Source organism: Tinamus guttatus, unplaced genomic scaffold (genome assembly GCF_059628265.1).
Source record: "Tinamus guttatus ecotype Peru unplaced genomic scaffold, ASM5962826v1 Tinamus_guttatus_pri_ptg000115l, whole genome shotgun sequence".
NCBI classification, from domain to species: Eukaryota; Metazoa; Chordata; class Aves; order Tinamiformes; family Tinamidae; genus Tinamus; species Tinamus guttatus.
The window spans coordinates 6506180-6533119 of record NW_028288649.1 but is presented as its reverse complement, the minus strand read 5'-3'; the positions used below and the strand labels follow the sequence as shown (position 1 = coordinate 6533119).

General features: G+C 45.6%; 1 protein-coding gene across 5 annotated transcripts in view; it reads left to right on the top strand.

Moving 5' to 3' along the window:
• RBMS3 (RNA binding motif single stranded interacting protein 3) overlaps positions 1 to 26940 on the top strand; it is a 651451-nt gene that overhangs the window by 230315 nt on the left and 394196 nt on the right. Inside the window, exon 1 of one of the 5 annotated variants that reach the window (XM_088521154.1) lies at positions 8003 to 8260. The exons of the other annotated variants lie outside the window; for them this stretch is intronic. Within the exon in view, the coding sequence (XP_088377280.1) occupies positions 8186 to 8260 (75 nt within the window). The 5' untranslated portion in view covers positions 8003 to 8185. Of the gene's footprint in view, positions 1 to 8002; positions 8261 to 26940 lie in introns of those variants that run through there. 5 annotated transcript variants of the gene reach the window in all.

The following is a 26940-nucleotide window of genomic DNA, read 5'->3' as shown; positions in this document are numbered from 1 at the left end:
TCTTTGGTTATGATGGACAGTAATCTGGCGTGACATAAAGTTTGATTTTGCACGGCAGGTTGCATTGGTTCTGTGGTAAATGGAAGCTGTCTATTACAAAAAAAATGCCCTTATTCCTACAGAAGAGTGAACTGATTTGAAAAATGGAGAATTGGTTCAAGTCTCCAGCTTATCTGCGAGAAGAACTTTTCACCCACCTCTCAGTACAGGACATCTCCATTTGCTGCACATTTTCTCAGTCTCTCAGTAAAATGTAATTTGAGAGCTAGACATTCCCCTTCTGTTTGAAAATGTTACGCATAATCTTCTACTTCCATATTTAATAGACGTTTATAGTTTTCCTTGTAATGTCATGGGAAAGCGTTACATGTTGGACACAAGGCACTCGAGGTTCTCAGGAGTACTTTTCTGTGCTTTTCACTTCAATTTCTGAGTGTGGTCAGGTGAGAAGGAGAAGAATAGCATTTTGGTGTGTCTAAAGATTAGAGTTTCATGCTCTTCAGTTTAAAATAAGCAACAGATAAATACATTTCCCTGGAGAACAGTTTTGAAAAGTAGCATTTTCCTGTCTAATTCCTAAACAATGTTTTCTACTGTATGCATAGAAAAACAGAATTTTTGCTTAAGATATTTTTGAAAACAAAATTAGACTTGATAGACTTTCAGTGATGGGAAGAAGAGGGGAAACCACTGCTGGATCGAGGCAGGATTTGTATGAAAAGACTAAAATCAAAAATTGAACTGTATTGCAAGAAAAAAAAAAGTGTTATTTGAGGATTTCATCAAGAACAAAAATCGCAATGGTACAATTCAGTACAAAAAAATAATCAAACATTTCTGAATGAAATTTTGGGCTCAGTTGCAAGGGTATTGCCATAACTATACTGCATTTTATAACGGGTGTCATTAGCAGATGAAAAGGAAATTATTAGCAAGGGCTTCTCCAGGCCTTATTTCTGGGCAGCATTAAATGGAGAATTATTTAGTGGGTAAATAAGGCTGCCAGATATTAAAGAGACAAGGAGAAATGTATCTTGGCGTGCTGGGGAGGGATCAGTATGGAGAAAGCTCAAAGTATTATATTGGATAGTAATGGAATTTAGCCTGAAATGACCCTCTGTTCTTGCCTATTGTTAACATTTTTCCCATGCGAAAAATGCCAGAGTCTGTGCGAGTTATCCGAGAGTAGCTGTCTGAATGGTATAGGAACAAGCTGTTTACATACAGTATTACAGATTTCCGATGATATGTTTGTTTTTTCCTTAGGACCAAAACTGAGTCTCCCTTGTGGTGATGTACAACCCCACGGTGGTTTTTGCCACAAAGCCCTCCCTGTGCGGGCGGGTGAGCCGATGAGAAAGGCAGGAGGACACAGACGTGGTGTCTCCAAGGTCACAGGGTAGGTCAGGGACCGGCAGCACCACAGGAAAACACAACCCTGGCTTCTAGTTTTTCTGTGCTTAGGCAAATAGCCTGATTTTCCAATGTAATCGCTGCAGATGGAGGAAACCCACTGGTGTTACCACAGCTGTAGCGGATGCTGGTACCACCATGTCCCTAAACCCTCCCATGCAGATGAGTCCTTGTGCCTGCACTGCGACACTGCCCTGCGCAAAGACGCTCTCCCGACCAGCAGCGTTGCTGGAAATCTAGCAAGAGGAAGGAAAGGAAAAGCAAAACAAAACGGCCCTCGCTTCAATTAGAGGAAAAGATAATTCCTTTCAAGTCGAGAGGCTTGGCTCCCGCTGGCCTTTGTTCCTGCGCGTCCCCTCTCTGCAATTTCATAGAGCAACTTGAATAATGCCGGTTTGTTCTGTGATTACCCTCAGTTGGAGCACAAAATTAATATCGCACTAAGTAATTCAGTACATGATGGGTGAGCATTTAGTTAAACGTGCCCTAAAAAAGCAAGGATTTTCTGTGTTCGCTGGAACTCTCTCAGTGACAATTAATTGCCTGTGTTCTTATGTGTTTATGAGCCTCAGTAAACAGGCGGCATATTTATGTCTCCCCATTACCTTCAGAAATAAACTTCCTTAAGAAAAAAAAAATCCTCATGTTTCCTGATTACAATCTGATTTTTAAGCAAGTGGAGTAGTGGGGACTTCTCCTTAGCAGGACTTCGGGGGCAGAAAAGTGGCACCTAGAGCATTTTCTCCCTTTGAAACTGTGCCACAGATAATACTAGTAGGATTAAGTTGTAGTATGGCTACAACAGCAAGGTGGCCTTGGTTAGTCTTGTCGCTGTTCAGGTTTTGTTTGCAGTTTTATCCTAAAAAATTGGTCACATGAACAAATGTAATATTTACTAACCTGTGGCTTGGAGCTGCTGTAGGAAATGAAACTTTTGGAAGGCATCTCTTCTAACCTGTGCAAAATATCAGTGTTTGCTGAAAGTCCTAAATTATTGATGTATGATCCTATTTAAGGCAACAGCAGTGACACCCTGCTGTACAATATGGCTCTTCAGCTTCCTCACGTGGCTCTTCTCGGCTGTTAGACTGCTTGCTTTTGTCGTGCGTCTCCACTCAAACCCAAAGGAGCTGTGAGGCCGTTAGCCCCCTTACCCTGCTACTTGTATTTGCTTTGGCCTTTAGGATGTGAGGGATCCATCATTCTCCTGTGACAACTTGGACATCACCGCTAATAGGTTGTGTTGCTTAATTCTCTCCCATATCACAGAATGAATTAACATTTGGAAAGCACTCTGAGATGCTTCAGGAAAAGATTGGAGGCCAAAGATAACAGCTATACTATTTACTCTGCTTGTGTCTATTAGCATCTACAGAAAGAAGATCCTGAAACATAACTTTGGGCAGCCTACACATCTGGTTGCTAGTTTCATTAGTTCATGCACATCAGATCCCATTTAGCACTGGCACTTTTCTGTAAGAGTAGACCAGTGGAAACATCTGAGCCATAGTAATATAAGATAGAAGATAATAAGGTAAGAAATAATGCAACTAGTGATAGTTCGGTATTACTAACAATAAACAAACAGTAAGCGATGTTTTAGGTAATCAAGAAATTAATCCCAGGTGACATAGGTTTGATTTCTTTGTAAAAAGAGCTGCTTTAGTGTGTATCCTAGTAGGCAGGGTCTGTATCCCCAAAGTGTCCACGCTGCCACGATGCAGCGGGACGCGGCTGCGGCTGCAGCGCAGGGACTGAGCCGCGTTGGTGCCGGGCGCGCGGCCGCGGCTCCGAGCCCGGCTGCCAAGCCCCTGCTCTCGGCCCAAGCCTCACACCTCAGCCCCTTCAGGAGATGTGCTGTGCCCGGCCACAGCTCTGCCGAATCCCAGGCTTCGTGGTGATGCTGGAGAGGAGCTGAGAGCCAACCCGACCAACTCCTCACCAAGGCTGGAGAGGAGGATGTGTGTGTTGGCGGGGTAAAACCACCCGCAATGGTGGTGGCCTTTTGGCTCCTTCGGTCATTTCCTTCAGCTTGCTATCTAGCATTCCCCCGTCCCGTGGACAACATTTACATAAAAATAATAAATTTATTTTAAATATAAAATTTACGCCTGCAGGACGGAGAGAGGAGAGGCCAGAGCTGTACCTAACCCTTGCAGGAGGCTGTGCTGGCTTTACTCCATCAGCCAGAGGGTGAGCTGTCAGGTCAGATGGGTTTCCAGGCCATCTCCAGATCTGACATTTTAGTAGTCCTGCAGGAGATTCCTCCTCCCACAGCCACAGCAATTGCTGTTTTTGGGGAAAAAGATCAAATTGACCTGGACGAACTCATCTACCCACATCTCGAGCTCCCTCTTCCTGGAGTGAAAGGTGGAGCTGAGATCCAGCACCGTGTGCAGCGAGGGAGAAGATCTGAGAATGGGGGTGTCCCCATCTGAGGTCATGTAGATCCCAGATGCTTGATCTGTCATTGTTATTGAGCTGAGTGTTTTGTTCCTCTGTGTCTTTTCTGTTTTTGTTATTTCCTACCCGGCTTGTCTATCACAATACTTACTGATAAGTTGCATCTGGATATATCGCTCGTTAGAAATTCAGTTAGCTCTTCTTAGGTAAATTAGCTTGATAAATGGACTATTAAATAGCAAGGTTTTGTGTTCATCAATATAGTTTTAAGGTCTCTGGACTGTGTGAGCTGACAGATCTAGAAATAAAATCAGTATTCTTCTTGTAACCCATTGTAAACAAGCTGTCAAGCATCACTATGGTCTCCTTTGAAAATAGCTTTAATGAGTAAATAGGGAGAATAAAAGCAGAGAGACAATGTTGAAAATGTAAGCCCAAGATTTGTTTTTTTTTCTTTAACCTTTTATATGGCTTTATTGCAGCTCTTATTTCTCCCCTAAATGAGAGAATTTTCTGTAGTTCACACTTGGACATTTTTGACGTAATTTCGACAAAGGTTACTTATTCTAAAATATGTATTAATGCTTTTCAGGAGCAGGGAGCTAGAATATCTTTGAATTATTCCCTGATTCAGGTATGTAGGAATCAAGAAAGTTTTCATGATAAAAAAGCTAAAAAGCTGTAGTGTGGATATACAAGGCTTCATATTAAAAAAAGAAAATGTGTAGAATTGTATTTAAGCAAATGTGATCCCCTGAGTGACGTTCTTCTACTAGGTATCTGCTTTTCTCTTTTCATCACCTTTTTTTGTGAATGAAGAAATCTATATTTTATGAAATATAAAAACACAGCCAAGCATATGCAATTTCTGCACCTCGCTGCCAGGAGCAGCTTTCTTCTTTTCTTTCCCCCGACAGTTGAGTCCAGGTTTCCTATCCATGGCCTCAGTAGCTTCTGAGTTAGCGTCCTTCGGCGCCTCTTAAGAAGGTGTGTGGCTCTGCTGTAGAGCCCATTTGCTGCCGCTTGGTTCATTCCGCTTCCAAACCTGCCGCTGAAGATGCCGGAGCTGCTCCGCGTGCCTGGGAAGGGCCCCGTGCGCAGGGGGACGCCCCTTGCAGCAGGTCCGTCCCACGCGTGCGGGGACCCGGCCGTCCTGGCTCGGTCCCGGGTGTGCGGCAGGAGGCAGGAGAGGCGGGCAGTGAGCTCACCGCGCCGAGCAGCTGCTCTGCTCTTTGAGGAACGCTCGTGCTCAACACTCGGTAGGCAAACTGCTGCTTCAGTTTGCAAGTGGATTCGGTTATTCAAATGCACAGGCCAGAAAATGGAGGGGATTCTCTTTAAACAGTGTGCTCCCAAGTCACAGATGATCTTTTTGATGTCTGTATTTTGCAAATGGAAATCTTCCATTTTCCAGCGCTAGCACTTGTTCAGAGGCAGTGTGCTCTCTAAATCTGCTTTGGTGGCTGCTCGTTGGCATTCTGCTGTGCTCTGTTGCCTCCCTCCTTGCCCCCCAGTCCCCACTCCTCTGTCCCGAATTCCTCATTTCGCTCCCTCAGCTCGCGCCCTCCATCTCTGCAGGCTGCTCCGCGCGCTGCGGAGCTACCCCTGCTCTTCGCTCTGAGCGCTCGGCATCTCTTCCGGATTACAGGTGAGAAGGGAAGTCTAGAGCCCTTTCTGGTCTTCACATAACAGCTCTAGCAAACCTTGTGTGCTCGCATAGATCTTTTGTCAGAATGCTCTTTTCCCTCCTTACTGAGTATTTCTCTTTTATTTCCCCCTGTACACTGAGGCGCTTTCTTCCTCCCAGCCTGGTAACATCCCCTTCCACAAGCAAACTGCTTAGGAAGAAAAACTCTGCTAATATCCTGAGGGAAAAGCGAGAAGGTGGGGAGAGAAGTGCAACAACTTAATTCTGGCAGTTGAAAGAACAATCTGAAAGTTGTCAGGCTCAAAGTACAGCGTGCCGTCAAGTAATCACCGCTCACTTCTGCAGATATGAACCCGGGAACAGTCTCTTTTACCTGCTGGGGGAAAAAGGGAGAAAAGAAAAAAAAAAAAAAGCAGAGCGTAAGCAAGAGTATGGCTGGAGTATCACGCGCTGCCATGAGAGGCAGCGTAGTTTAAATCTGGGAAGCAATATAAACGGAGCCTAGGGCTGGCAGCCAGGAATTTCTGACTCCTCCTCCCGTTTCTTCCTTCCTTACTCACTTCTGGTCTGGGCTTCCAGGGGACTGAGGCACCTTAACCGGCTTCGGCAGCCGCAGGAAGAGAAAATGCTGGGGGCAGCGCGGGGAGCGGGGCCTGTCCCGCGCCTGCTGCCATGGGCCGGGCACTGCCCCTTGTGGGGGCAAGAGCCAGGCAGCAGCGCTCCTACTGCGCTTGGGGAGCAAAAAACCCACTAGTTTTCCTGCCCAAATAGGGGCAGCTGCGTCTGGAAGCGCGGCCCTCGCTGCTCCCGATGTACGGAGCGGGCGCTCAGCGGGCAGGAATTCCTTGATGCCTCGTGGCGAAAGGCACCGAGTCCCCCCGTGGGCAGTATTCCGTACGCGCGCATCCCTTCCCGCCCTGCCCTCTTCCTGCAGCTCTTCTGCTCACGCGCTGGCACGTTATGGGGCTGTTATAGGAATCCGTAATAATAATAATAATAAGAAGAAAATACCTCTGCTTACGAGGAGAGCGAACTGCCAGAGGAAAGCGCGGTATTTCCATGTTCCTGTCATGTGCGAGCACGTGCCCACAAACCAAAACACAGCTGGCAAGGCTAATTTTAGCTCTACCAGCCTTGAGAAGTGTCCCTTTAAAGAAATTCTTTTTATATTTTTTTTTCTGAAGCAATTTGGTTGATAATACAGCAGCTGACAATCCTGCCGCAATACTAGCGACGATTGAAACGAAAACAAAAAGAAACTGCTGCCCCACATTTTCCCCCCCCCCAGTTTATAAATAGCCAGAGCCACCGTAGAAAGGCCCAGGAATTTGATGACGTGCTAAAGGAATAAGTGATTAGCGAGAGAAAGAAAAAAAAAAAGAAAATGCTGGGATTTGTATACAGGAGGAAACATTTTGCTTCATCCCTGTGCTTTCTTTCCGCTGATTTATGGTCCGGGCTTGCATGACGCTGCCTTCCTTTGAGGCCTTTTGGATAAATACTTGGGAATGCGGCTGTGCGGTGGGAATGGCGCTGGGGATGCAGGTGTGGGGCCGTGGTGCAGGTGTGGGGCCTTGGTGCAGGTGTGGGATCTGTGCAGGTGGGTGTCGGGCTGTGCGAGGCCCAGGGCGCAGGCCAGGCGAGGAGGAGGAGGAGGGAACAGGAGCCCAAGCTCCAAGTTTCGCGTCGCCGGAGTATTCCTGTGTGGGAGCGGAGAGCAGCCAGGCTGGGCGAGTTTCCTCTTTAACCCTCTTCCTCCATTTTGTTCCAACTTTCCAGAAACCCAAGTCTCGTTCAAGCGCTCTAACAAAGTGCGCGCTCCGTTCGCGCCTCTCCGCGGGGCGCCCTATCGCGACAGCGCGGAGCGTTTCGGCGGGGGGAGGGCCGGGAGGGAGGAAGGGGGCGCCGCGCCCCTCACCCGCGCGTGTCCTGCGCGCGCGCGCTCTGTTTCCCTTCGCGTTATTATTATTATTGTTGTACAAAGGGGCGCCGCGGCGCTGGGGCCGGGCAGGGGCGGCGCGCGGGCGGCCCGGCCCCCGGGGGAGCGGCGCGGGCAGGGCCCTCCCCCGGCGGCGCCGCGCGGAGCGGAGCGGCGCGCAGCGCGTTTGAATGAAAGCCGCGGCGAGCACCATGTCAGCCCGCGAGGGAGGCAGCGGCCGCTAGCCTGGGCAAGGCTCTTCCCTCGCCCCCTCCGCCTCTTTTTTTCTTCCCCCGTTTTTATTTTTTTATTATTTTTTCCCCTTTTTTTCCTCTCTCCCTTTTTAAGGGGGGTGGGTGGGGAGCGAGAGGGGAGGGCTCGGGAGAGCGGCGCGCAGGGAAAAGGGACGCGGCGAGCGGGGGCTCCGCAGAGCGCTGGAGTTGCGCCGTCTTCCTGGTTCCTCGCGCAGGACGTTTCTCCTCCCGACCCGGCGACTGGCACGGCCGCAGGCACGGGCAGCTCCTCGGACCGGCTCCGCTGCGGACGCGCGCACACGCTGTCTATACAACACACACACAGATACATATATGTGCATGCGTGCGTGCGCGCGTGCATTTTTTTTTTTTTTTCTTTTCCTCCCGTTCTCGCTGCGCTGGAACTCGTGAGCGGTAGAAGGCGAGGAAGTCTCGGAAGCCTCATCAGTCAGCAGCGCTGTCAGGAATAGTGGTTTGAGAGGAAGAAAGGCCTGGGGCACTACCCCCTGTCACCGAGTTCCCCGCGCCAGCCAGCGGCATTCCAGCTACATGGGCAAACGCCTGGACCAGCAGCCAATGTACCCCCAGTACACCTACTACTACCCCCACTATCTGCAAACCAAGGTACGGCGCGGGCGCCCCGCGGGTGATGGATCCATCGCGGGGTCGGGCGGTTTGGGTTTTTATTATTATTATTATTATTTATTTTTTTGCTGTTTTTCACGCTCCCTCCCCTTTGCTTCCTTGGATTCAGTGTCACGCAGAGCTGGTAGTCGGAAGCTGCTGTGTGAGAGAGAGAGAGCGAGAGGCGGGAAGCTCGCTGGCTGCGCCTCAGTGCCATTAGTATCATTTTAATCTTTTTAACGCTTCCGAGGGCCGCCGGCCTTGGCCGGTCCCGCTCTCGTGCAGGCAGATGGGCACGGCGAGGGCCGCCGGCGCGGCCGGCAGGTAGCGGCTCCTCCGGCCGTGGGGTGAAGGTTGCAGAGCACCGGGCTCGGGCGCGCGCTCCTTGGGCGCCGCGCGCACGGATCCCCTCGGCGCGCCGCGGGCTCGACCGCGTCGTGCCCTTAGACAAGATGTCCGTGGAAGCGCAAACTTTTAATCAGCCCAGAGCGAGGGGCTGGAGAGGGCGAGGAGCGGAGCCCGCTGCAAAGCTGGGGAGTTTGTCTCGCTGCGTTGCCCTGCCTTTAATATTTCATTAAATATTGAGGATGATACGGCCGCACTCCACTGCGTGCAAGAGCGCTGCAAACAGAGGGTGGCTACTTCTGGAGAGCATATCGAAATGGGGGTTCTTTCTCTTCCTTCCTTTTTTCCCCCCCTTTTTCTTTCTTTCTTAGTAATTTTTAAAACGTCAGCAGTGTGGGAGGCAGGCCTGCATCTCCTAAAGAGGCCGGGCAAAGTCAATGCTACCTGGACACGAGGTAGTTAATTTGAGCGTTATTTTCCTTGTGCCTCTGTACAATAATCTGCTCGCTGAGGAGATTTCCTTTGTGGCCAAAGGACAGTAACAAAAGAAATCCCTAAAACCGAACTTTGGAAACCCAGCTAGGACAGCGAGGGGGAAAATATAAAAAAGTCGTGTGACCCTTGCAGCCCCAGATTATCAGTTTCAGTCGAAAACCTGCCATCCTTTAAGGCAACACAAAGGAGCCAGAGACCCCCGCACGTACAGATGCACGCGCTGGGGCGCACGCATGCACGTGTTGTGCTTCTTTGGCAAATTTAAGGCTCGGGACATTTGACGTGTGTGTCTGTGTGTGCAGTGAAGTGCCATAGGGGAGGCCGACTTGTCCACGCTTTGGCTTTGAGACACGTTGGTGGCAGCTCTGAGAGGATAAGTTACATTCCCTCGCTAATAAAATTACATTCCCGGTAATGTTTATGGCCAGACCGCTGCATTATGTAAATTAACTAATCGTCAAAACTGAGAATCAGGCTGGCTGGAGTTGCAATGACACCAGAACCACTCAGTGTGATTACAGCCTTGTAATTCGCAGCAGGGTTACCTCTCCTTTGCCTACTGGGCTGGTTCTATCACCGTATCACGTAGAATATTCATGCAAGACGCAGCCTTTTATAATTTTATAATTTGGAGCAATTTTTATCGCGTTTCCTTTTTCTCCCTTCCAAGGTCGATCCAAATTGCATTTTACCTCTGTGAGCATTTAGCGTGTATTGTTGCAGCAGCAGCAGCCCATCACTAGCCTCTCTCTGCAATATTGCCTATAGCTTTAACTGTTTGGGGGATTGGGGGGCGCAGACTGATGCTATTCCTCAAAACCTGGCAAGCCAAGGACATGAAACAATTGATGGTGTTTTTTTGAAGGAACAATAGCCTCGAGTATTAGAGGAGAAATCTTGGACATTCCATCCCTTATACTCACGTAGCTTGTATTTTGCTATTTTTTTTCCCTTTTCTACTTTTTCTTTCTGATTTCTTTAAATAAAATACGCTTTTTGAAGAAATTAACCAGGAATTTGAGCTTAAAATAGTAATAATAGCTTTTCCATACAGTGGCTTTTTTTAACCTGATGCTTTTCACCACAATAAATTAAGCCCACTTTTATAACTGGTATAAAATTATCAACCCTGTGAAAAGTCACGTGTATGTCTGTCTTTGCACACATGTCGTATTGCTGTAAGTACAGGTAAATTTTCCAGCCAGTGATAAATTTTTTGTAGTATTTATTTTTCTTCCTTTTTTTTTTCCTCTCTCCACAGTTAAGTGCATGCCTAAAACCTAAATAATAAACAATACACACATGCATATATATATATATATATACACGTATTTGCAAATATATACACACACACGTACATTTTTTTTCTCTTCCTTAGGAGTTTAGAGTAGTGCAGACAGGCAGCATCTGGATTTTGTTACCTTAAAGCTGGCCATCAGCTTCTGGGACATTTTAGAGCAGTTAGATCCATTGTATGTCTAAAGCTAATATTCAGGTAATCAAATAACGTTGTGGTGGAGAGCTGGATCTTTTATCATGCCTATCAGAACAGCACATACTAATAAACCGCTCTATGGATCCGACCCTACTGTGAACTTCAACTTTTTTATTTTCTCAAAACTATCTTTTGTACTAAATGTTGATGAATTTAGCTGTGCCAAAAGAATCTCTTTTTAGGTTTAGTCCTACTCTCTGAAGGGGGTGCATTCATTTGAAATTAAGAGTTAATAATTAGGCTTTCTTGTGGCATTTGTGTAAAGCTTGTGAAACACTGAAAGAAAGTGTGTTAAACAGGCAAAGTTTTGAAATTTGTGTTCCCCAACATATTTGGGCAAAGCGTTCCTTTTTCTATTGTGAAGTCTTCTTTAAAAAGTACCATTTTATTGTATCTCACCTCCTTGTCGTGGGGGAGGAAAAGCTGCATAGCATTTAACCGTGTTTGTGTCTTCTAATGTAGCTAGCACGTTGTTATGCGGAAATGGTGTAAATGAATAGCCATACGGGCAGCAGAATTATAAATAGAAAAATGAATTCCACATGTTTGTGTGATTGACTTGCGTTTTTGAAATATTTCGTGGTCTTTTGTGGAACGTGAAGCGCACACTCTGATTATTCAATTTACTTGTGCTCCTTAATTATCGGATGCCACCATTGAAGTTAAAACTTTAATTGCAGGTTTTGACGAAACCAATGTCATCCAAAACTTTTTTTAAAATAAAAAACAAAAACTCATTTTTAAAAAGACAATTACAAGGTACTTAGCACATCCCTTAAGGACAGGCACTGAGTTGGAGGGAAAACATAGCTTAATTTTTCTCCTTTTGCTGTGACACTGTCTGACAAATGCCTTTGGATGTAGCGTTTAGGTAAATCCTGCATGCGGAGTCCAGTTGTTTTGGGAGTGCTGTGAATCTGTTTCAAAACAAACATTTTTCTGTTACTGTAGTAGATCGAGGATAGTCTCAGGTTCTTGTTTCAAATAGTTCAAGGAGATAGATTCTCAGTAGTTACGCATGAACCGAACCTTTAACAGTTTGTATTTTATTTTTGGCTAGTAGGCGACTTCCTTAGTTGTATCTTTGCTGATGGCGTAAGTATTAAAACAACAGGTTTGCAGAAGTGCGTTGTCAGTTGTCACGTATAGAACGACAATAATGCCAAATCTTGCAGAGAAGCCTGAATTTATTTCTTTAGGTTTTGTTGTTGTTGTTGTTTTGTTTTGTTTTTTTTTTTTTTTGCTTGTCAAAGAGAATTCTTTTCTCCTTGCCCTTTTTCACAGTGGAAAACAAAACTGAGCACCATTAAATTTCATGTAATGATACGAAAGAAAGAAAGAAAGAAAAAAAAAAAACAGAACCCCCAAAGCCTAAGCCATTTGAATATGTTTGAAGGAGTCCCTTTGATTTAATCGACGCTATGTTTTATCTTTGTCCTCTGCAGCTCCTGATTAGACCCAGAGCCGGGATAACCTCTCTCGGCAAAGAGTCTCAGGGAAAAAAAAAATGATTCGTTTGGGTAGAGAGAAGGAGATGTCGCAGTTACCTGCAAACAGGAGTTGCCTGCTTTACAGTTACTGGGCCTGTATTTGGGGTAAAAATAGGCAGGTTTAGCAGCGATTTCCATGCCGTTTGCTTCTGCGCAGTCTCTGGGTGTTCGTTCTCGTTTATTGCTGTTTGGGCTTGGTGCCTTACCCGTCGTGGCGCTGCCTCCGCTACCCGGTTAGAAGGTGAAGCAGCCTCCGGCAGGAGCCGGTGGCAGCAGAGCGTCCTCATCCCGCTGGCGCTCCAGGTGAGCAGCGAGCGCCTGCAGGAGGAGGGAGCGCGATTTCCTAGCGCCTGGAATCCCGTCTCTGCCGATGCCAGGAGCGTGCCAAAATGGGCCTGCCGGCAAGAGCGGCTTCATGAGCAAGGCCAGGAGGGGACAGGGGTTTGCCCCAGCTGAAGAAAAATAAAGCAGAAGTACCCGAGGAACATTTTTAAATTCAGAAAGTCACTTGTTAGGCGCACAGTGGGCTTTTAATATATTGGCTGAAATCTATTTTTTTTTTCCCCCTTTTTTCCCCTCCTCAAGGCACGAAGGAAGCGGGCGCTCTCCACGTGGCGCGTGGCCTCCCTTCCCGCCTCCTTCGGAACGCGCATCCCTTTCCTTGCCTCCTCGCCTCACTCCTGGCCGCCCCGCGCTCCCCTTGGGCCCCTTTTGTCCATCCCTCCCTGAAGGCGGCGCTGCCGCCGGGTCCCCCCTTGCCGGCGTCGTGGTGGTGGTGGCGCCCGGTGTGAGGCCGAGGTCGGGTGTGAGGAGCGGCTCCTCGAGCGCACGCCGGTTTCGGGCCGCCTCTGCGGCCGCCTGCACCTTGGATGGCCGCCCGCGCTCCGGGCTCGAGCTGGAGCCCTCCGGATAGTGCCAGAGCGAAGGCGAGCGCCGGCACGTGTGGAATTGCGTTGCCAGGAACGGAGTTGGTGGCGCCGGGCCCTTGTTTGGCCCGGAACGTCATCGCGCGTTGTAAACGCCGCAGAGCGCCCTTGCAAAGACGGATGCGTTTGTTTAAACGCGATTTAAAAATATTTAAGCCTGGTTGTGTTTTTTGACAGTGATATTAATACCTAGCTCTAGTATTCTGCCAGTTGTTTTAAACAATAAGGAAGATAAAAATTGCGTTCTTCGGAAAAATGCAGGAATATATGGGCTTGTTTGCTTTCCATTAGTGTTTGCCATCTATCCTTACGCGCCTGGATAAAAATACTCTTGTTGCTATAAGGGACACCATAGTATATTAAAATGATGTTGAATCTCTCGGTTGATTTTTCCTCTCGTGTGTTGTCTCAGTGTAGGTCTGTTTAAATTAAAAAAAAAAAAAAAAAAAAAAAAAGCTGTGGGAAAGTTCATTTTTTTTTACTCTTCAGAACATTTATATATTATTGTATGCTATGGAGATTTTTTTTTCTTCCTTTTTTTACAAACATATGTTTTACTTCCACGAGAAAAGACGGGAGTTGTTAGCATTTGCCAGATTAGGCTGTGTAGATCTTACTATAGCAAATGTCACGTGCTCGTACTTAAAATTTACACTATTTTATACAATGTAGCTGTTTAAAAGTAAGGCGCAATGCTTCAGAATTGGTGTGGTTCTTAATACTTTGCGGCCTTTCAGAGGCAGCGTGATGATATACGTGGGCTTCAATGCTGCTGTCTTGGTAAATATAGCTGGTTCTTTAATTTCCATGAAGTAAAAATCAGATAAGAAAAAAGTTGTTGCAAGTAGGTTGCCTGAGTTCATTCCAGGTCTTGCTGTAAGTAGCCTGGGTAGCGGGGTTTTTTGCATGTCATTTTCAACGGGATTTTTCAAATATTATTTATTTATTTTTGTACGGGGGAAGTGGATTTGTCATTAGCTGTACTCCAGACAGGGACTTTGAGTTCACTTACAAACAAGCCTGTTCCAGAGTGTCCAGGAAGAGAAGCAGATTTTTTTTTTTTCTTTTCTTTTCTTTCTTTTTTTCTTTTTCTTTTTTTTTTTTTTTTTAAAGAGTGGGCTGTTTTTATTTTTTTTTCTGTTTTGTTTTTCTTGAAGAAAAGTCTTTTAATGTGAGAAATTTTATGTAGAGAAAAAATGGTTGATGTGTCTCCAGAACTTGCTTCCACTGCTGCATTAAAATTGTGTTTTGTAACAGTCTCATCAGCTACAGCTGTATGTGATTAAATAGTGTAATATCAAAAGCATGTGTGAATAAGAGCTTTTATGATATAGTTGTTCCATACCAAAGACTGCAGATGGGCAGAGAAGGGAGAGATGGAGAGCAGTGATTTACTCCAATATTGTCACAGTGTACATTTTGAGTGTTTGCCTTGTGATATTTTGCAATTGTTTCCCACTCATACGGGCAATATTGAGTGCTGGAAAAAAGTTTACAAGTAAACATTTTTTACACAGAGAGCTACGCTCAGTGTGCAGTGTGTCGGATTGAGAGTTACATGTACAGATGCGAAAAAATAGCATATCAGTATTTTAAGCAGCCGCTTAGCAATCATATTATTGAACAGCAATTGCAGCAATGGGGATCTGCGTGGCTTCCCCGAAGGATCGGTGGTCCGACTTCGGTTGCCTTCGGGAATGCAGCATGAGGCCTGTGGGGCACGGATTCTTCCCTGTGGGGGGAAAACGGGAGAGCTGAACAATATGCAGTTCTTAATGTTCATACTGAGCACAAAATACATGAGAACTGACTGCCAGTTTGAGCCTACGTCATACAAACAAGTGGACAAGCCCATCTGATATTTTAAATAGCATTTTGGTTTTTCTATGGCTATAATATTTAATTAATGCTATTTTGATTTGTACTTTTAGAGTGTCTGTCTTTTTGCCTTGAATTCTTTGCTTTCTTTTGCACAGTTGAGGTACGGTTTGGCTGTGGTGGAAGTCTGGTTGCTCTACGACATGTCTAGCACAGGGCCCAGCACCTGTAGTGACCCCTGGCAATTTCTGTGAATTGGCTTGTGTTTATGTAGCTCCTATGGCGAGAATACTATGTAGCCAGCTTGGAACTTGAAACAATTGGCTGCTTTTTTTTTTTTTTTTTTTTTTTTTGCCTTGGTACCATGTTTCTAAAGGAAGAGGTAAGGGTGTACTTTCCCTATCTGCACTCACAAACAGGAGGCTTCTGGTGGGTCCAGTCTCTTCTTATGAAAGTTATTAGCTGAAACATTTTTTTTCAGGCCTGGCATTGTTAAAGAAGGGTGAAAAAGAGTTTATTTTCCTAACTTTTGTATGCAAAGAGATGTTTTTACTTTTCCTTTTCTTACTTGTTTGTTTGCTGGTTTGTTTGTAACAGTAGTGGGAATAAATTCCCACTCTGCTCATATGCTGTAAAGACAATTTCAGTGTCAAATGTAGTCATTTATGGAAAAAGAAATTAAACACTACCGTTTTTAAATGTTTCATTTGTAGCAAATTTCTGCAGAAGAAATTGTACAGAACTGCTTTAAGGCTCCTCTGTTAATTGTGTTGGCTTCGTTGGAGTGACTGAAATAAACCACCTGATTTCTCCGGGTGAGCGCGGCCGCGGCCGGCGCACAAGGCCGTGTGCTGATGGTGCAGAGGGCTCCGACATTTTGTTCCTCATTGGTGTCTCCGTGACATGTGTTTTATGGATTGTTCCATGTGGCTGGTGTTGATTTATGGGCTGTCGTGTAGCGGAAGTGATGTCACTGCTGCGGGATCCAGGTTAATTCCAGAAGGAAAGTTGTCCAACAGACTTGTATTTCAGCTCGATTTCGGCTAGATTTCATCTGGATTCATCAATCCAGATTTCAGAGGCTCACCTGGTGTCGTGTCCTCCTCCTCTTTAAAGAAAAAAGTCTTTGGCAGGTCTTAAAGCCAGAGCGATGTGCCTGGATGAATTCCCCGGTGCTCTTTTCAAAGTTTGCTCTCTTTTTTCCTCCTGTTCTAATTTTTCCAGCTGTGGAAATTAAAAAACGGCATTGCAGTTCTTGGCCATGTGAGGGACCAGTTAATTTTTTTATGTGGTTGGGAATTGTTTCTCCTTTTTGTCTTCGGAGAACACTGGTGCTGAGTTTGCTGGAAAGGGAAGGAGCTACTTCCTGGACCAAGGCCGCACTCCTCATTTCTGCCCTTCCTGACCTTCTAGTGGAGGATGTGCTTATGTCCACAAATCCAGCACGCTGGGAGCCTGCAGGCTGATGGACACTGCTGCAGAGGGAGAGGGATAATGGGAAAAAACCTTTGCTTCTGCTTTCCCCTTTCCTAGTGAGGGATTTGCTTTGGTGCGTACACGTACGTGGCCGTGTTGCCACTGCTCTTGATTCGGGACAGGGATGTCAGAGCCGTGTTGGCGAGCTCTTGGTTCAGCGTTTAGCAAACTATGAAATATTAAAAATGAACTGGGTCACTTGGAGCTCGGCTAATATGTCTGCGGTTCAGGCTGGTGATTTCGTATTAATGAAGCGTGACACACAGCTTAAAATACAAATTCTGATTATTGGGAGTGCGCGGCAGCAGCAGCAGGGACATGTCGCTTGTGAGTCAGAATATTTTATCTTTAAAATGTTACCTACTTAAGGCAAACCAAACAAGGTGTATTATAAAGATGGTGTGAGCGACAGCATTCATTTAATGCTTATTCCAGGGTAGCCTATCTACCTTTCAGCCTAATTATAGCTAAGTTTTTCAGTATATTTACTTTTTCAGTATATTTGCTTTCAGCATATTTGCTCAAAACTGCAGACAAGACTTCTTTTAGTACTGAGCTGTGCCTTCACAGCTGTTCATGTTCTGCTTTAGCTGATGCTCACAAACCAATACCCCACCATATGCAATTGAGCCATATAACGCACACTTGTTTAGTGTGTAAATGACACTTCTGGTTTCATGAAGGGCGACAAGTGATGAAAAGAGCTGCGAAAGCGACAGTGAAGGAGATAAAGAGTAGGACCAGTGGCTCTTATACAAGCCCGTGCTTGCTCTGATGGGGATTAAAAACCCTACCGTTAGCACCTGAAAGACATCAGAAGAAAGTCAGCGGCTCTGCAGCCCCTCAGCCGTCCGAGCAAGGTGCTAGGACGGCGTTCGCTGCGCCAAGGCAGAGCTGCGCCAGGTCCTGCTGAACATCCTCGGCGAGAGCGGCCGCAGAGCAGCCGTGCGGCCGTGGCCTCGAGCGCGGCCGCCGGGAGCTTTCTGCCCGGAGAGCCTGGCGCTCGCGGGGCCGCGCGTGTCCCGCCGCGGCTCCCGGCTGCTTTCGCGTCCTGGAGAAGCGCCGGGCTTGGGCCAAGCGTTCCCACCGCGCGGCCTGTCCTGTGCCCTGGGTGGTGCCGGCTGCGCTCGTGACCAACCGGCCCGCTGGCCCGACGGGGACTCCGCGCTGCCGTAGCGGCCCCCGATTAGTCTCATGCTCTTTGTCATCCTGAATTCTTGGATGAGGGTAATGATTTCTCTTTCTAGCAGCAATCATGATCAAGCTACAGGCTACTGCCCTGGTGGGGACACACTTGTTACCTGTGTGATTTAGAAGCTTCTCTGGCCAGTCGCTTTCTGCTTTATATCTCCGCTATTTTGCAAAATCGGTGTAATTGCATACAGTTGTCCCTGCGTAAGGGGTAATTTGCTGTAGTTTGAAAAGCTTTCAGCATAGGACTGTCTAAGCATAATTGCATAAACATTAATTTACTGTGTTACCTAGATTATTGGGTATTCTTAGTATGCACAAGTCAAGCAGTAATTGCGCTGGACAGAAGAAATCAGTTTTGTTTCATTCATTTTCTGCCTTGCTTTCACTTAAACGGGTCCCTGATGATAATTAGCACGTAGCAGTCATTTCAAATCTCAGGGAGTTGTATAAACATTAACTAATCGCCACAGCCTATTCTGAGAAGTACCTTAAACACCATATTTGCTCACGTAATGGCTGCGTGCGAGTAATGGGCTCAGCTCCCTAACCAGAAAGCTGATTGCCTACGAGAGCCGTAGGACAGAGTGCTGTGATGTCCGTCCAGCCCCTCTTCAAGGGCACAGGCTGGAAGTGAAGGAGGCTGCTGCGGCTTGAGCAGGTGCAGCGGGTGAGCGATGCGGGAGTGGAGGCAAAGCCGAGGCCGGCGTTAGCATGAGCGACAGTGTGTAGCACGAGCACGAGTGTGTAGTTCCCAGGTGATCCAGCGCCCCTGAGTGCCCCCATGTGCAATGAGAAATAAGAGCTTTTCCCCCCAGAATATTAAAAAAAAATAAAATAAAAAAAGACCTGGATAAGGATGCCAAGGAGTATTTTGCCCTCCAGAGTAGCGGCGAACAACCTCGGACAGGGCTGGACCCGCTCTCCTGGCCTTAGCCCCTCGGTGGCGGAGCTGTTGTTGAAACAGTCGCTGTCGCGGAGGAGCTGCTCTGTGTCAGCCCTACATCAGGGTAATTGTTGCAATCCACAATCCCCTGTTAATCAGCAAGGGAATTTGGAATAACAAAGAAGTTATTTACTGATAGGTGTTAGCTAAATAGTGGTTGATAAATACATATTCATTAGAGCCAACTGGCTTTGAATTTCTCATGCCTGAAGCGGTATATCTTGCCAGGACTTATTTTCGGGTTTTTGTTGTCCTTTTTTTTTTTTTTTTTTCTTCCATTTTGGCTCGTAACATCGTCATATGTGCTTCAGTTGCTGTTGTGTTGGAATTAGTTGCATATTTAAAAATGATGGATATGCGTTTTTATTTATTTATTTATTTATTAACCTCAAAGATACATTTTGCATGAAGGAGCAGTGGCTGGATAACCTTGAAGCCAGTAACTTCTTGTGCGCAGAGGTTTTCATTTAAAATAATTGTGTTGGAACACCATAAGCAAGGGTGGCTCGACCAATGTGTTCTTGAAGCAGAACAAGGAATTGTGCCAGTGGCCAGGAAGATGAAGATTGTGATGTTTAGGGTCTGTCGAGGGGAGGAGTACGACCACCCCACGCCAGCTTTACCCTGTGAAGCAGACTGCATGTGAAGCAGCCCTTCATCTCTACCCCCTCTTTAGCGAGGGAATACACTACTAGCTGCTTATTACTTAATTTTTGTTGGGGAACTTCCTTTCCATGGCAGTCAGCTACTCCGAGGTAAGGATGTGCGAGTTGTATTTCCTTCCTTTGCCTCTCTGCATTCTCGTTTGCTCTTGAGACGGTGTCAACTGAGTTTGTGCCTGCTTTTTAACCCAGGCTGAGCAGCCAAAGGGTGATCTGATGAGGCGGTGAGAGAGACAGCCCTGCGGTACAGCCAGTGGGCACCAAAGTGAACGGAAGGAAAGCCTCGGTTTTCTTCTATGATTTGTCCATCTTTCGTGGCTTAGGAAATCCGCTTCTTTAACATTTCCTTTTTTTACTTTCTTTTCTCTCTCTCTCTCTTTTTTTTTTTCCCTGATTTGTTTTCTCAGCCCTCTTTTGAGAGCTCTGCTGGTTCTCCTTCTTCATTAACCCAGCGCTTGCGTGCATGTCACACTGCTTGTGAAATAGTCAAATGGCAGAACCCTTTATTTAGTTTTTTTAGGATTTTAATTGTATTTCCTGAGTGTGTCTCCCTCCTCATTCTGCTGGTGTTTTATTGCTCGCAGTCCCGCTGCCTCCGTGCAGCTCTGTCGTACTGAGCCGCATACAAAACCCGGGTAAGAGATGGTCCCTGCCGACAAGGGTTTACGAGCAATGTAAATAAAATAAGCCAGACTGGCGGCGGCGGGCAGGGAGAGAAGCAGCAAGAAGTGCCGTGCCCTGTGGAAGGCTGCGCTGCAGAGCAGCGCCAGGCCCGCGGTGCTCGGGGGCCGTCGCGGCTGCTGTCTGCCTGCACCGTCTGCCCGTGTGTCTGTGCTGCGCTGTCACCTCGGAGGTGAGTCATGCCCCGTCCTAGATCGCGCTATTATGTTTTTTTCTTCCCCAATATTGAGTTGTGGTTGCACAGACGTAGTTCGGGGCCACTATCATGCCGCTGCCCTGGGCTCTGCCCACCTTTCTGTGGTGTGGGACGGGCGGGCGCTGTCCTGTGCGTGGCCGGGCTGCGGGTGCCGGCAGCGCTTCCCTGGAGACCCCTGTGTCGGTGGGAGAGCCCGACAAAGTCACGGGTCACCTTATAGCTCACGGGGCTGGCTGGCTTTGCGGAGCGGCCGAGCTCGGCGCAAGCCGCGGCTCTGGTCCCAGCGGATGCTCTGGAGATACCCTGGTGCATGGCGAGCCTTGGAGTGGGTGGCTGTTCCTGCCTTCTTCCCATCGCGCTGGCTTCCTGGGGGTTCGGCCCAAGCTGTCCGGGAGGGCAGCAAGCGGGTCACACCGGGAGGGACGTGCGCGCATCCCGGCCATGCGCGCATCGGCGGCGGGAAGCGTCGCACAGGGATCCAGGGGACGGCGCTTCCCGCGCCAGATCGGGGCCACCCCTTGGCTTCAGCCAGGCCCGCGCGGGCTTTGTGCTTGTGAAGCCTGGGAGCTCCTTAGGGCCTGAATGCTGCTTTTTTTTTTTTTTTTTTTTTTTTTTATATAGCAGTTACAGCCTGACAGGGAAATCTCTCGTTTTCACTGTATTTTTCTTAGTGGGGGGAAAACGGCTGGGAGACCAAGGGAAGAGCTCTTTTCATAGCTTTGATGTGCTGTGTTGGTTGGAACATCCGTATCTACTGCAGGTAACACTTCATCCTGCTAGCAGCATTAATGGTTTAGTTTAGCTTTACCTTAGTGTGCTAGTTCTTGGCTACTTGCATTGGATAATGAGGATGGACATCTTTGTCCCCATCTAGCCTACTTGTTTTTAAAAATCCCGTGCTTGGAATACAAGGTTTCTCAGAAAATCATTATTTGCTTAGATGAGGAAAAATGTGATAGAAGCTTCTGTAGTAGTTACGTAAAATTTATTTTTAAGAAACCTACATTTTGACAAATATTTGCTGCTTTGCTTTTTTACTTGCTCTGAGATTTTTATTAAGTGGCAGGAATTTAGTACTCCTGGAGGTGTATCGTTCCCTTCGTTTAAAAGGGTTTATATTTTCTGTGTGTGTACCACTCTTTACTTCTGTCTTGAAGGCAAGGAAAACCTGGAGTGCATAAGGCGGATAAACCTAAAAGGCTCAAAAGCCAAATAAAACACGCCGAGTGCCATGTCTTGTAGAAAGCTTACAGGTGGTGCAGCTACCACCCTCCATCTTTCTGCTCTTCAGCACCTCTTCGCCATCCCGCTAAGCTTTCGTGGTTAACATTCAATTGATGATCTTTCTCTTTCTTTAATTAGTCGCATATTTTGAAATTCCGGGTTTGCTTTTCTGATTGCTGCCTAGTGCTGTGGGGCCTGTTGCCTGCTTGTAGAATTAGTAGTAGGCAAATTGCAGGTAGGGGCTTTTCCTTTTGGAGAGCAGGAGCTGGCGCCTGATTCTGTTGAGTTTTGCTGATTTTGTTTCCATCGTGATGGGCGGAGGTGAATTCCTGGGAGACGATGGGGCTGCCCTGTGGCTTGCGAGGCGCATCCCGCCCGGCCCCGCTCCGCGCTCCTTGGGCGCTCGCAGCTCCCGAAATCCTCCCGCGCAGATCGCGGCCCCACGTGCACAATGAGGGATTATTCAGCGGGAAGGGGGCTGGCAGCCTTTGGGCTTTAGGAAAGAAATTTCATTTTGAGAGCACGTTACAAACAACAGAGAGTTAAAAGATGAAAAACTGCCACTACATGGCAAAATAATACTGTTTCAATTTAAGCCTTGGTTTAGTAAGTTTTCCTGGAAAGAAACTTGTTCCTGAGGGCATTTTATCTGTTTTTCTCTCTCTCTCTCAGGGTTTTATACTGCTGCCGATCACTGTGGTATCTGAATGCCTTCTATATAAAGATAGATAGCGGCTTTGAAGTCCCTGGTGAACTTTGCAGTCTTGGGCGCATCTTTTTTTATGGGATGAAAAAATATGTTGGGTGGCATTTTTAAAATAAAAAGTTTTATTTAATATTACATTAAAAAATTGTAAAGTAGCTCTTTAATTACTGTTTTGGGAGACGTTTTTAAAGGTTCCTCATTTTACTTTCTTTCCCTTTTTATGATTGCACTGAGGTTCCTGGGTACAAAAAGCCCTGTTGTTAGAGTCAGAATACATTACAGGCTTTTAAAAATGTGTTTTCCTGAGCGTCATATCAAGCAGATAAGGGACTGAGTTATCAAATATCTGATGTTTCAGAGGTTTTCTTTTTCACTCAGTGTTATCTAGATTGTTTGAAAACTATTCTATTATATTTACATTTTACAGGTGGTGTGTATTTGTCCAATATCAGTCCATAAGAACTATTAAATGCTACATTCTGGCCTTTAAAATGATTCAAACAAAAATGACTGTTTAAATTAATAGATAGGAAGGGATCGTTAAAACTAGTGAGATTAAAGCCAGAGGATTTACTAACGGGTTTGGCTATTCAGCTCTGAACCATTTTGGTATTAGTCTTGTGTGGCTAATCTATCTATCCAGCTATGTAATCTGTCTGTTTAAACAAGGTACTTAGCTCTTTCCAAATAATTTCAAAGAGAAATAAAAATAACATGGTTGTTTCCTCTGCCTGGCTTTCCAGCCCGTTAGAAATACCTTGATTACTTTATACTTTGTTGATGTGTGTGGGTATCTTCCTCTGATGTGAACATGAAGAAGTTAGTTAGTGAAAAAGCCCAGTCATAGCAATGAATCCTATGGTTGATTGAAAAAAAGCTGTTGGTTCTGTAAGCATTTTCTGCGTTTTGCTCTTTTAATCTCACGTGATTGTGAGCTCCAAACATTAGAGACAGGTTGTGCAGCTTCAGTGCTGCCTGCATTTGTGAGCCCTTTCCACTGGCGTCCCAGGGAATATAGATGTTTCTGGTAACTTTTGATGGAGCAGTGGTGCTGGTGCTAGCTTGAGAGACTTCAAAGCACTGAATTTTACAGCAAAGATTTGAGCTGGGCAATGCATTTAGGGGGCAATAGAAAGGTTTTGTTCTGAATAGAAATACAAGGTAAAGGAGTACAATCAACTTAGTACTGATGGATGTGTTGGAAATGCCTTTACTTATTATTTTTAACAATACATTTTTTTTTTCTTCCGCAGCTGCAGTTTTAACTTCACATGCTCTTTCAAGGTATTAAATATGTATTATCACATACTTAAGCCACAGCTTCTACCTATGGGTTCAAGAAGTCAGGCTATGTATTCCTATTTCAAAAGCTGAATGTGTAGCCGTATCTTATTTTTTACTATTGAATGTCCGTGAAAATTGATGGGAGCTACTAGGCACCTCGTGTTTTTGGAAATCAGGCCGTTGAAGTACGTTCTGGTTATAAATAACTGTGAGCTAATTAGATTTAGAGTTGACAACAGTCACAAGCAAAGTGCATCTTTCTTGTCTTTCGCTAGTGAAGATAGTGGGTCAATGTGGATGACTCCCTCCACGGCGTGGATGGTGTTCCCGTGTCTCGGTGCGTCCCTTGAGCAAGTTTCCTTTCTGAGGGCTGTGAGTCAGCACTGTGTTGAAGTGCATGAGTCATACCCACACTGAATGATAGTTACCAAGTGGGTGGGTGAAGCAAGGATTTTATTCTGGGAAGGTGTAAATACAGACAGAGGCCAAATCTGGAGGTGAGAGGGGCCACAGCGTGAGAGGCATTAACTGATAGGAAGAGCTGAACTGGGCGCTCTTCATGGCTCGCTGTCCTGCTTTCTGGGGGCTATTTGGTACTCCCGCAGGTCTTCAGAAAGCAGAATTCCCAACAGAGTCACAGCTAGACCTGGTGGATTATAACAGGACATTAACTTTCTTGGAAGCCAGCTCTTTCTATCCAGGAACTGGATTTCTGACCAAAAGAGAAACTGAGCTAGTTTAAGCCTGAGCCCGTTCATTCATGTAGGATGTCTACCTTGAGCAACTTTCCAAGTGGGGCGGGCAGTAGCGGGCACTCCTGGCAGAGCAGATTAGCAGCAGGCTGAGCTTTGAAATCAGAAACAGTGGTGATGGCAGATTGCAGAATCTGATGAGTCTTCTTGTTGGGCTTAGAAACAGCAATTTAAACCACATTAAAACATCCCATTCTGGATAATCCCATTTGCTGGTTAGTAGAAGATAGGATTGCTGCTCCAGAGCATCCTTCTGCGTATTTCTTGAGTGTTCACTCAACTCCGCAGTTTGTATGGGAATGCAGAATGAATCTTTCCCTTGAAGTGAGGATTTTTTTTATTACACAGTATTTTATAGTTCAAAGGGAAACCAGAAAATATGACTGTATATCACTGCCGCCGGTGTTACTGCTGAGCACATTCCTCTGCCTATTGTCAGATCGAGACAAAATCTGAAACTTTTGGATAGGTGTCACATTTTTCCATGTGATCCAGTATCTGCTTGGAGTGGAATAGCAGAATTGCTCTCGATGAGAGGACTGAACTGTTTAGCAGTGGCTAACAATAAAACTGCTTGTGGCCCTGGCTTTCTTCCCCTTCCTCTCGGTATGTTCAGATAGCCCAGTGGAGAGAATAAAGTAAACATGCCAACTGATAGAGTCCTGGAGTGTTCAGAAACTGAAGGAGGAAGCTGTGGTCACCAGATTCCAGCTGTCCTGTTTCCTTTTCCAAATGAAAAGGCTTTTATCAGAATCGCATGTATAAATATTTTTCCGTGCAAGCTCAACTCATTCTAAAACTATTTTGATTATCATGTTTGTGTTCTCTTGACATCCCAGCGATTTTGGATCTAGAAAATGTGTGAGGCACCAAAGCGAAGGCTGAGAGGCAATCTGCTCTACCCTCTATAAGTAGTGCAGAAAGAAATTTCTCCAGTCTAGCAGAAAAAAAGAAATAGTGAGTCAATGGCTGAAAGCTGAAGCTGGTAGGATTCAAGTGATGGCGTGGAGCATATTTTGAGAAGTAATGGCAATTTATCACTAGAACAGATTGCTGAGGGACATGGTAGATTCCTCTATTACTTGACGTCTTTAAATCAGTGTTGGATTTTAAATCAGTGTTGGATCCTTTAAATCAGTCTTATTCATCCTCAACTTCCTGAACAAAACACAGGGATGGCTGCGTGAAATTTGATGGTTCCTGTTGTGCAGAAGGTCAAACTAGATCATCATAGTGTTCCATCTGGCCTTCAAATGAGGGTCTGTGAGCTGGGGCTACTTGTATCATTTAAGTCACAAATTTAATTGCAAGTTGTAATGGAGGACATGAAGAGCTAAATCCCAAATTGAATCTAAGTGATGGGGAGACGAGATGTGTGTGTGTGAGAGGCACCTGGCTTGCCTCGCTTCTGTGTTACATCAGGTTGGATTTCCTCAGAGTCGAGCTCACTTATCTGCAGTCTGTCTCTTGCTTGGCCTGTTGCATCTTGAGGATTCTAGACGGCGTAAATCACAGCCTGAAAAGGTAAAAGGAGGGAGGAATCAAGACAGATTAGCCAAGAGAAGAATATGTAGGAAAGCCTGACTTTAAGTGCCCTCGACTTTGGGGGCTTATGGCTTTTCTGACTCTTTGGCATATAAATTACATCAATTTGGAGTCCCTCATGCATCAATAGATTGGGTAGAACAAGTTCTGAGAGAATCTGAGTGAGCATAAGTGGATATAAATTACATTACCTTACAGATTGCTTCTGAATTTGGCCCAGATTCTTTCCTTTATTTTCATTATGTCAACTTTGTGCATTGGCATTATGGCCTTTTCAACAACTGACCTGGCAGCTAATGAGTTCTTTCTACCAACAGTAAATCAAACAAGTTGGAAAATGTGGCTCAGGGTAAATACTCCTCTTTATGTTCAAAGTGTTCAGGATCTAATTACATCTAGAAGAGTGTGTTGGTGGAAACATGTACAGAGAAGAAGTAGTATAAAAAGTGATAATTATTCATGAGCCACCCAGATTCTTCTTCGCTCCCCTTCTGACCATGTTCTCAATCTCGAGGAGCGTTAAAAGGGGTCTGGACAACATGCTAATGCTAAAATATAAATGCTTGTGTTGAAAACAAATGACTTCAAGAAGTTTTTCAATTTATGCTTCTTTGTACTCCCCCAAATTCCTGCAATAACTAAGGTTAAAAGAAAAAGTTAGGAAAATCTATTCTATATCCTAAGGAACTACGGTTTCCTTTGTTTCGGCTACCCAAGAACAGAACTGTTACTAGTTTATTTCCTATTAGCATTGAATAGAAGAAAAAATGTATTTGTATGTTAATTATTTTACTGGAGAATTTGCTTTAGGAATAAATTACATACTTGCTGTGGAGCTTATTTTGTCTCTGTGTTCAGAGTATATTGCTACAAATGCTATACCCTATCCCATGTGTTGATAAATGTTTCTGTGCTACTTCATCGTTTTCTAGAGTTTCTTTTTTTTTTTTTTTGCTGTTGGTACTTCAGCATTTAAGAAGTCATGAGGTAGATGGAGCAAGGAATTTCCAACTGGTTTCTCCTCCTGCCCTGTCCTCTGCTGGGTGATGTGAAACAAAAGTGACTGCTTTTTGTCTTCCTTTTCTGATCTAAGATAGGTAAGAAGCCTACAGAGTCTTGTGAAAGATGTTCAGAAATGCAGTTGATGTCTTTTTTTAATATTCTCAGGTGGTGAGAGCTATATAAATGCAAACTACCCATATTATTTCCTATCATATAAGATTTTCTATCATGCTTCTCTTCCAGAATCCCTGTGTTCTCTTGAATGATGAAATTGCAAATGTTCCATAAATGTCAGTGCAATTTATTATCATCTTTCATTCAGAGCATTACAAAGTGATTTGCAGATGCAGGTGTTGTTAATGATTTTCAACCACCCTCCTTAAAAAATGGAGAACGTAATTGTCCCTGTTTCTATAACAAGGATGAAACTTGTTAACTAAAATGAA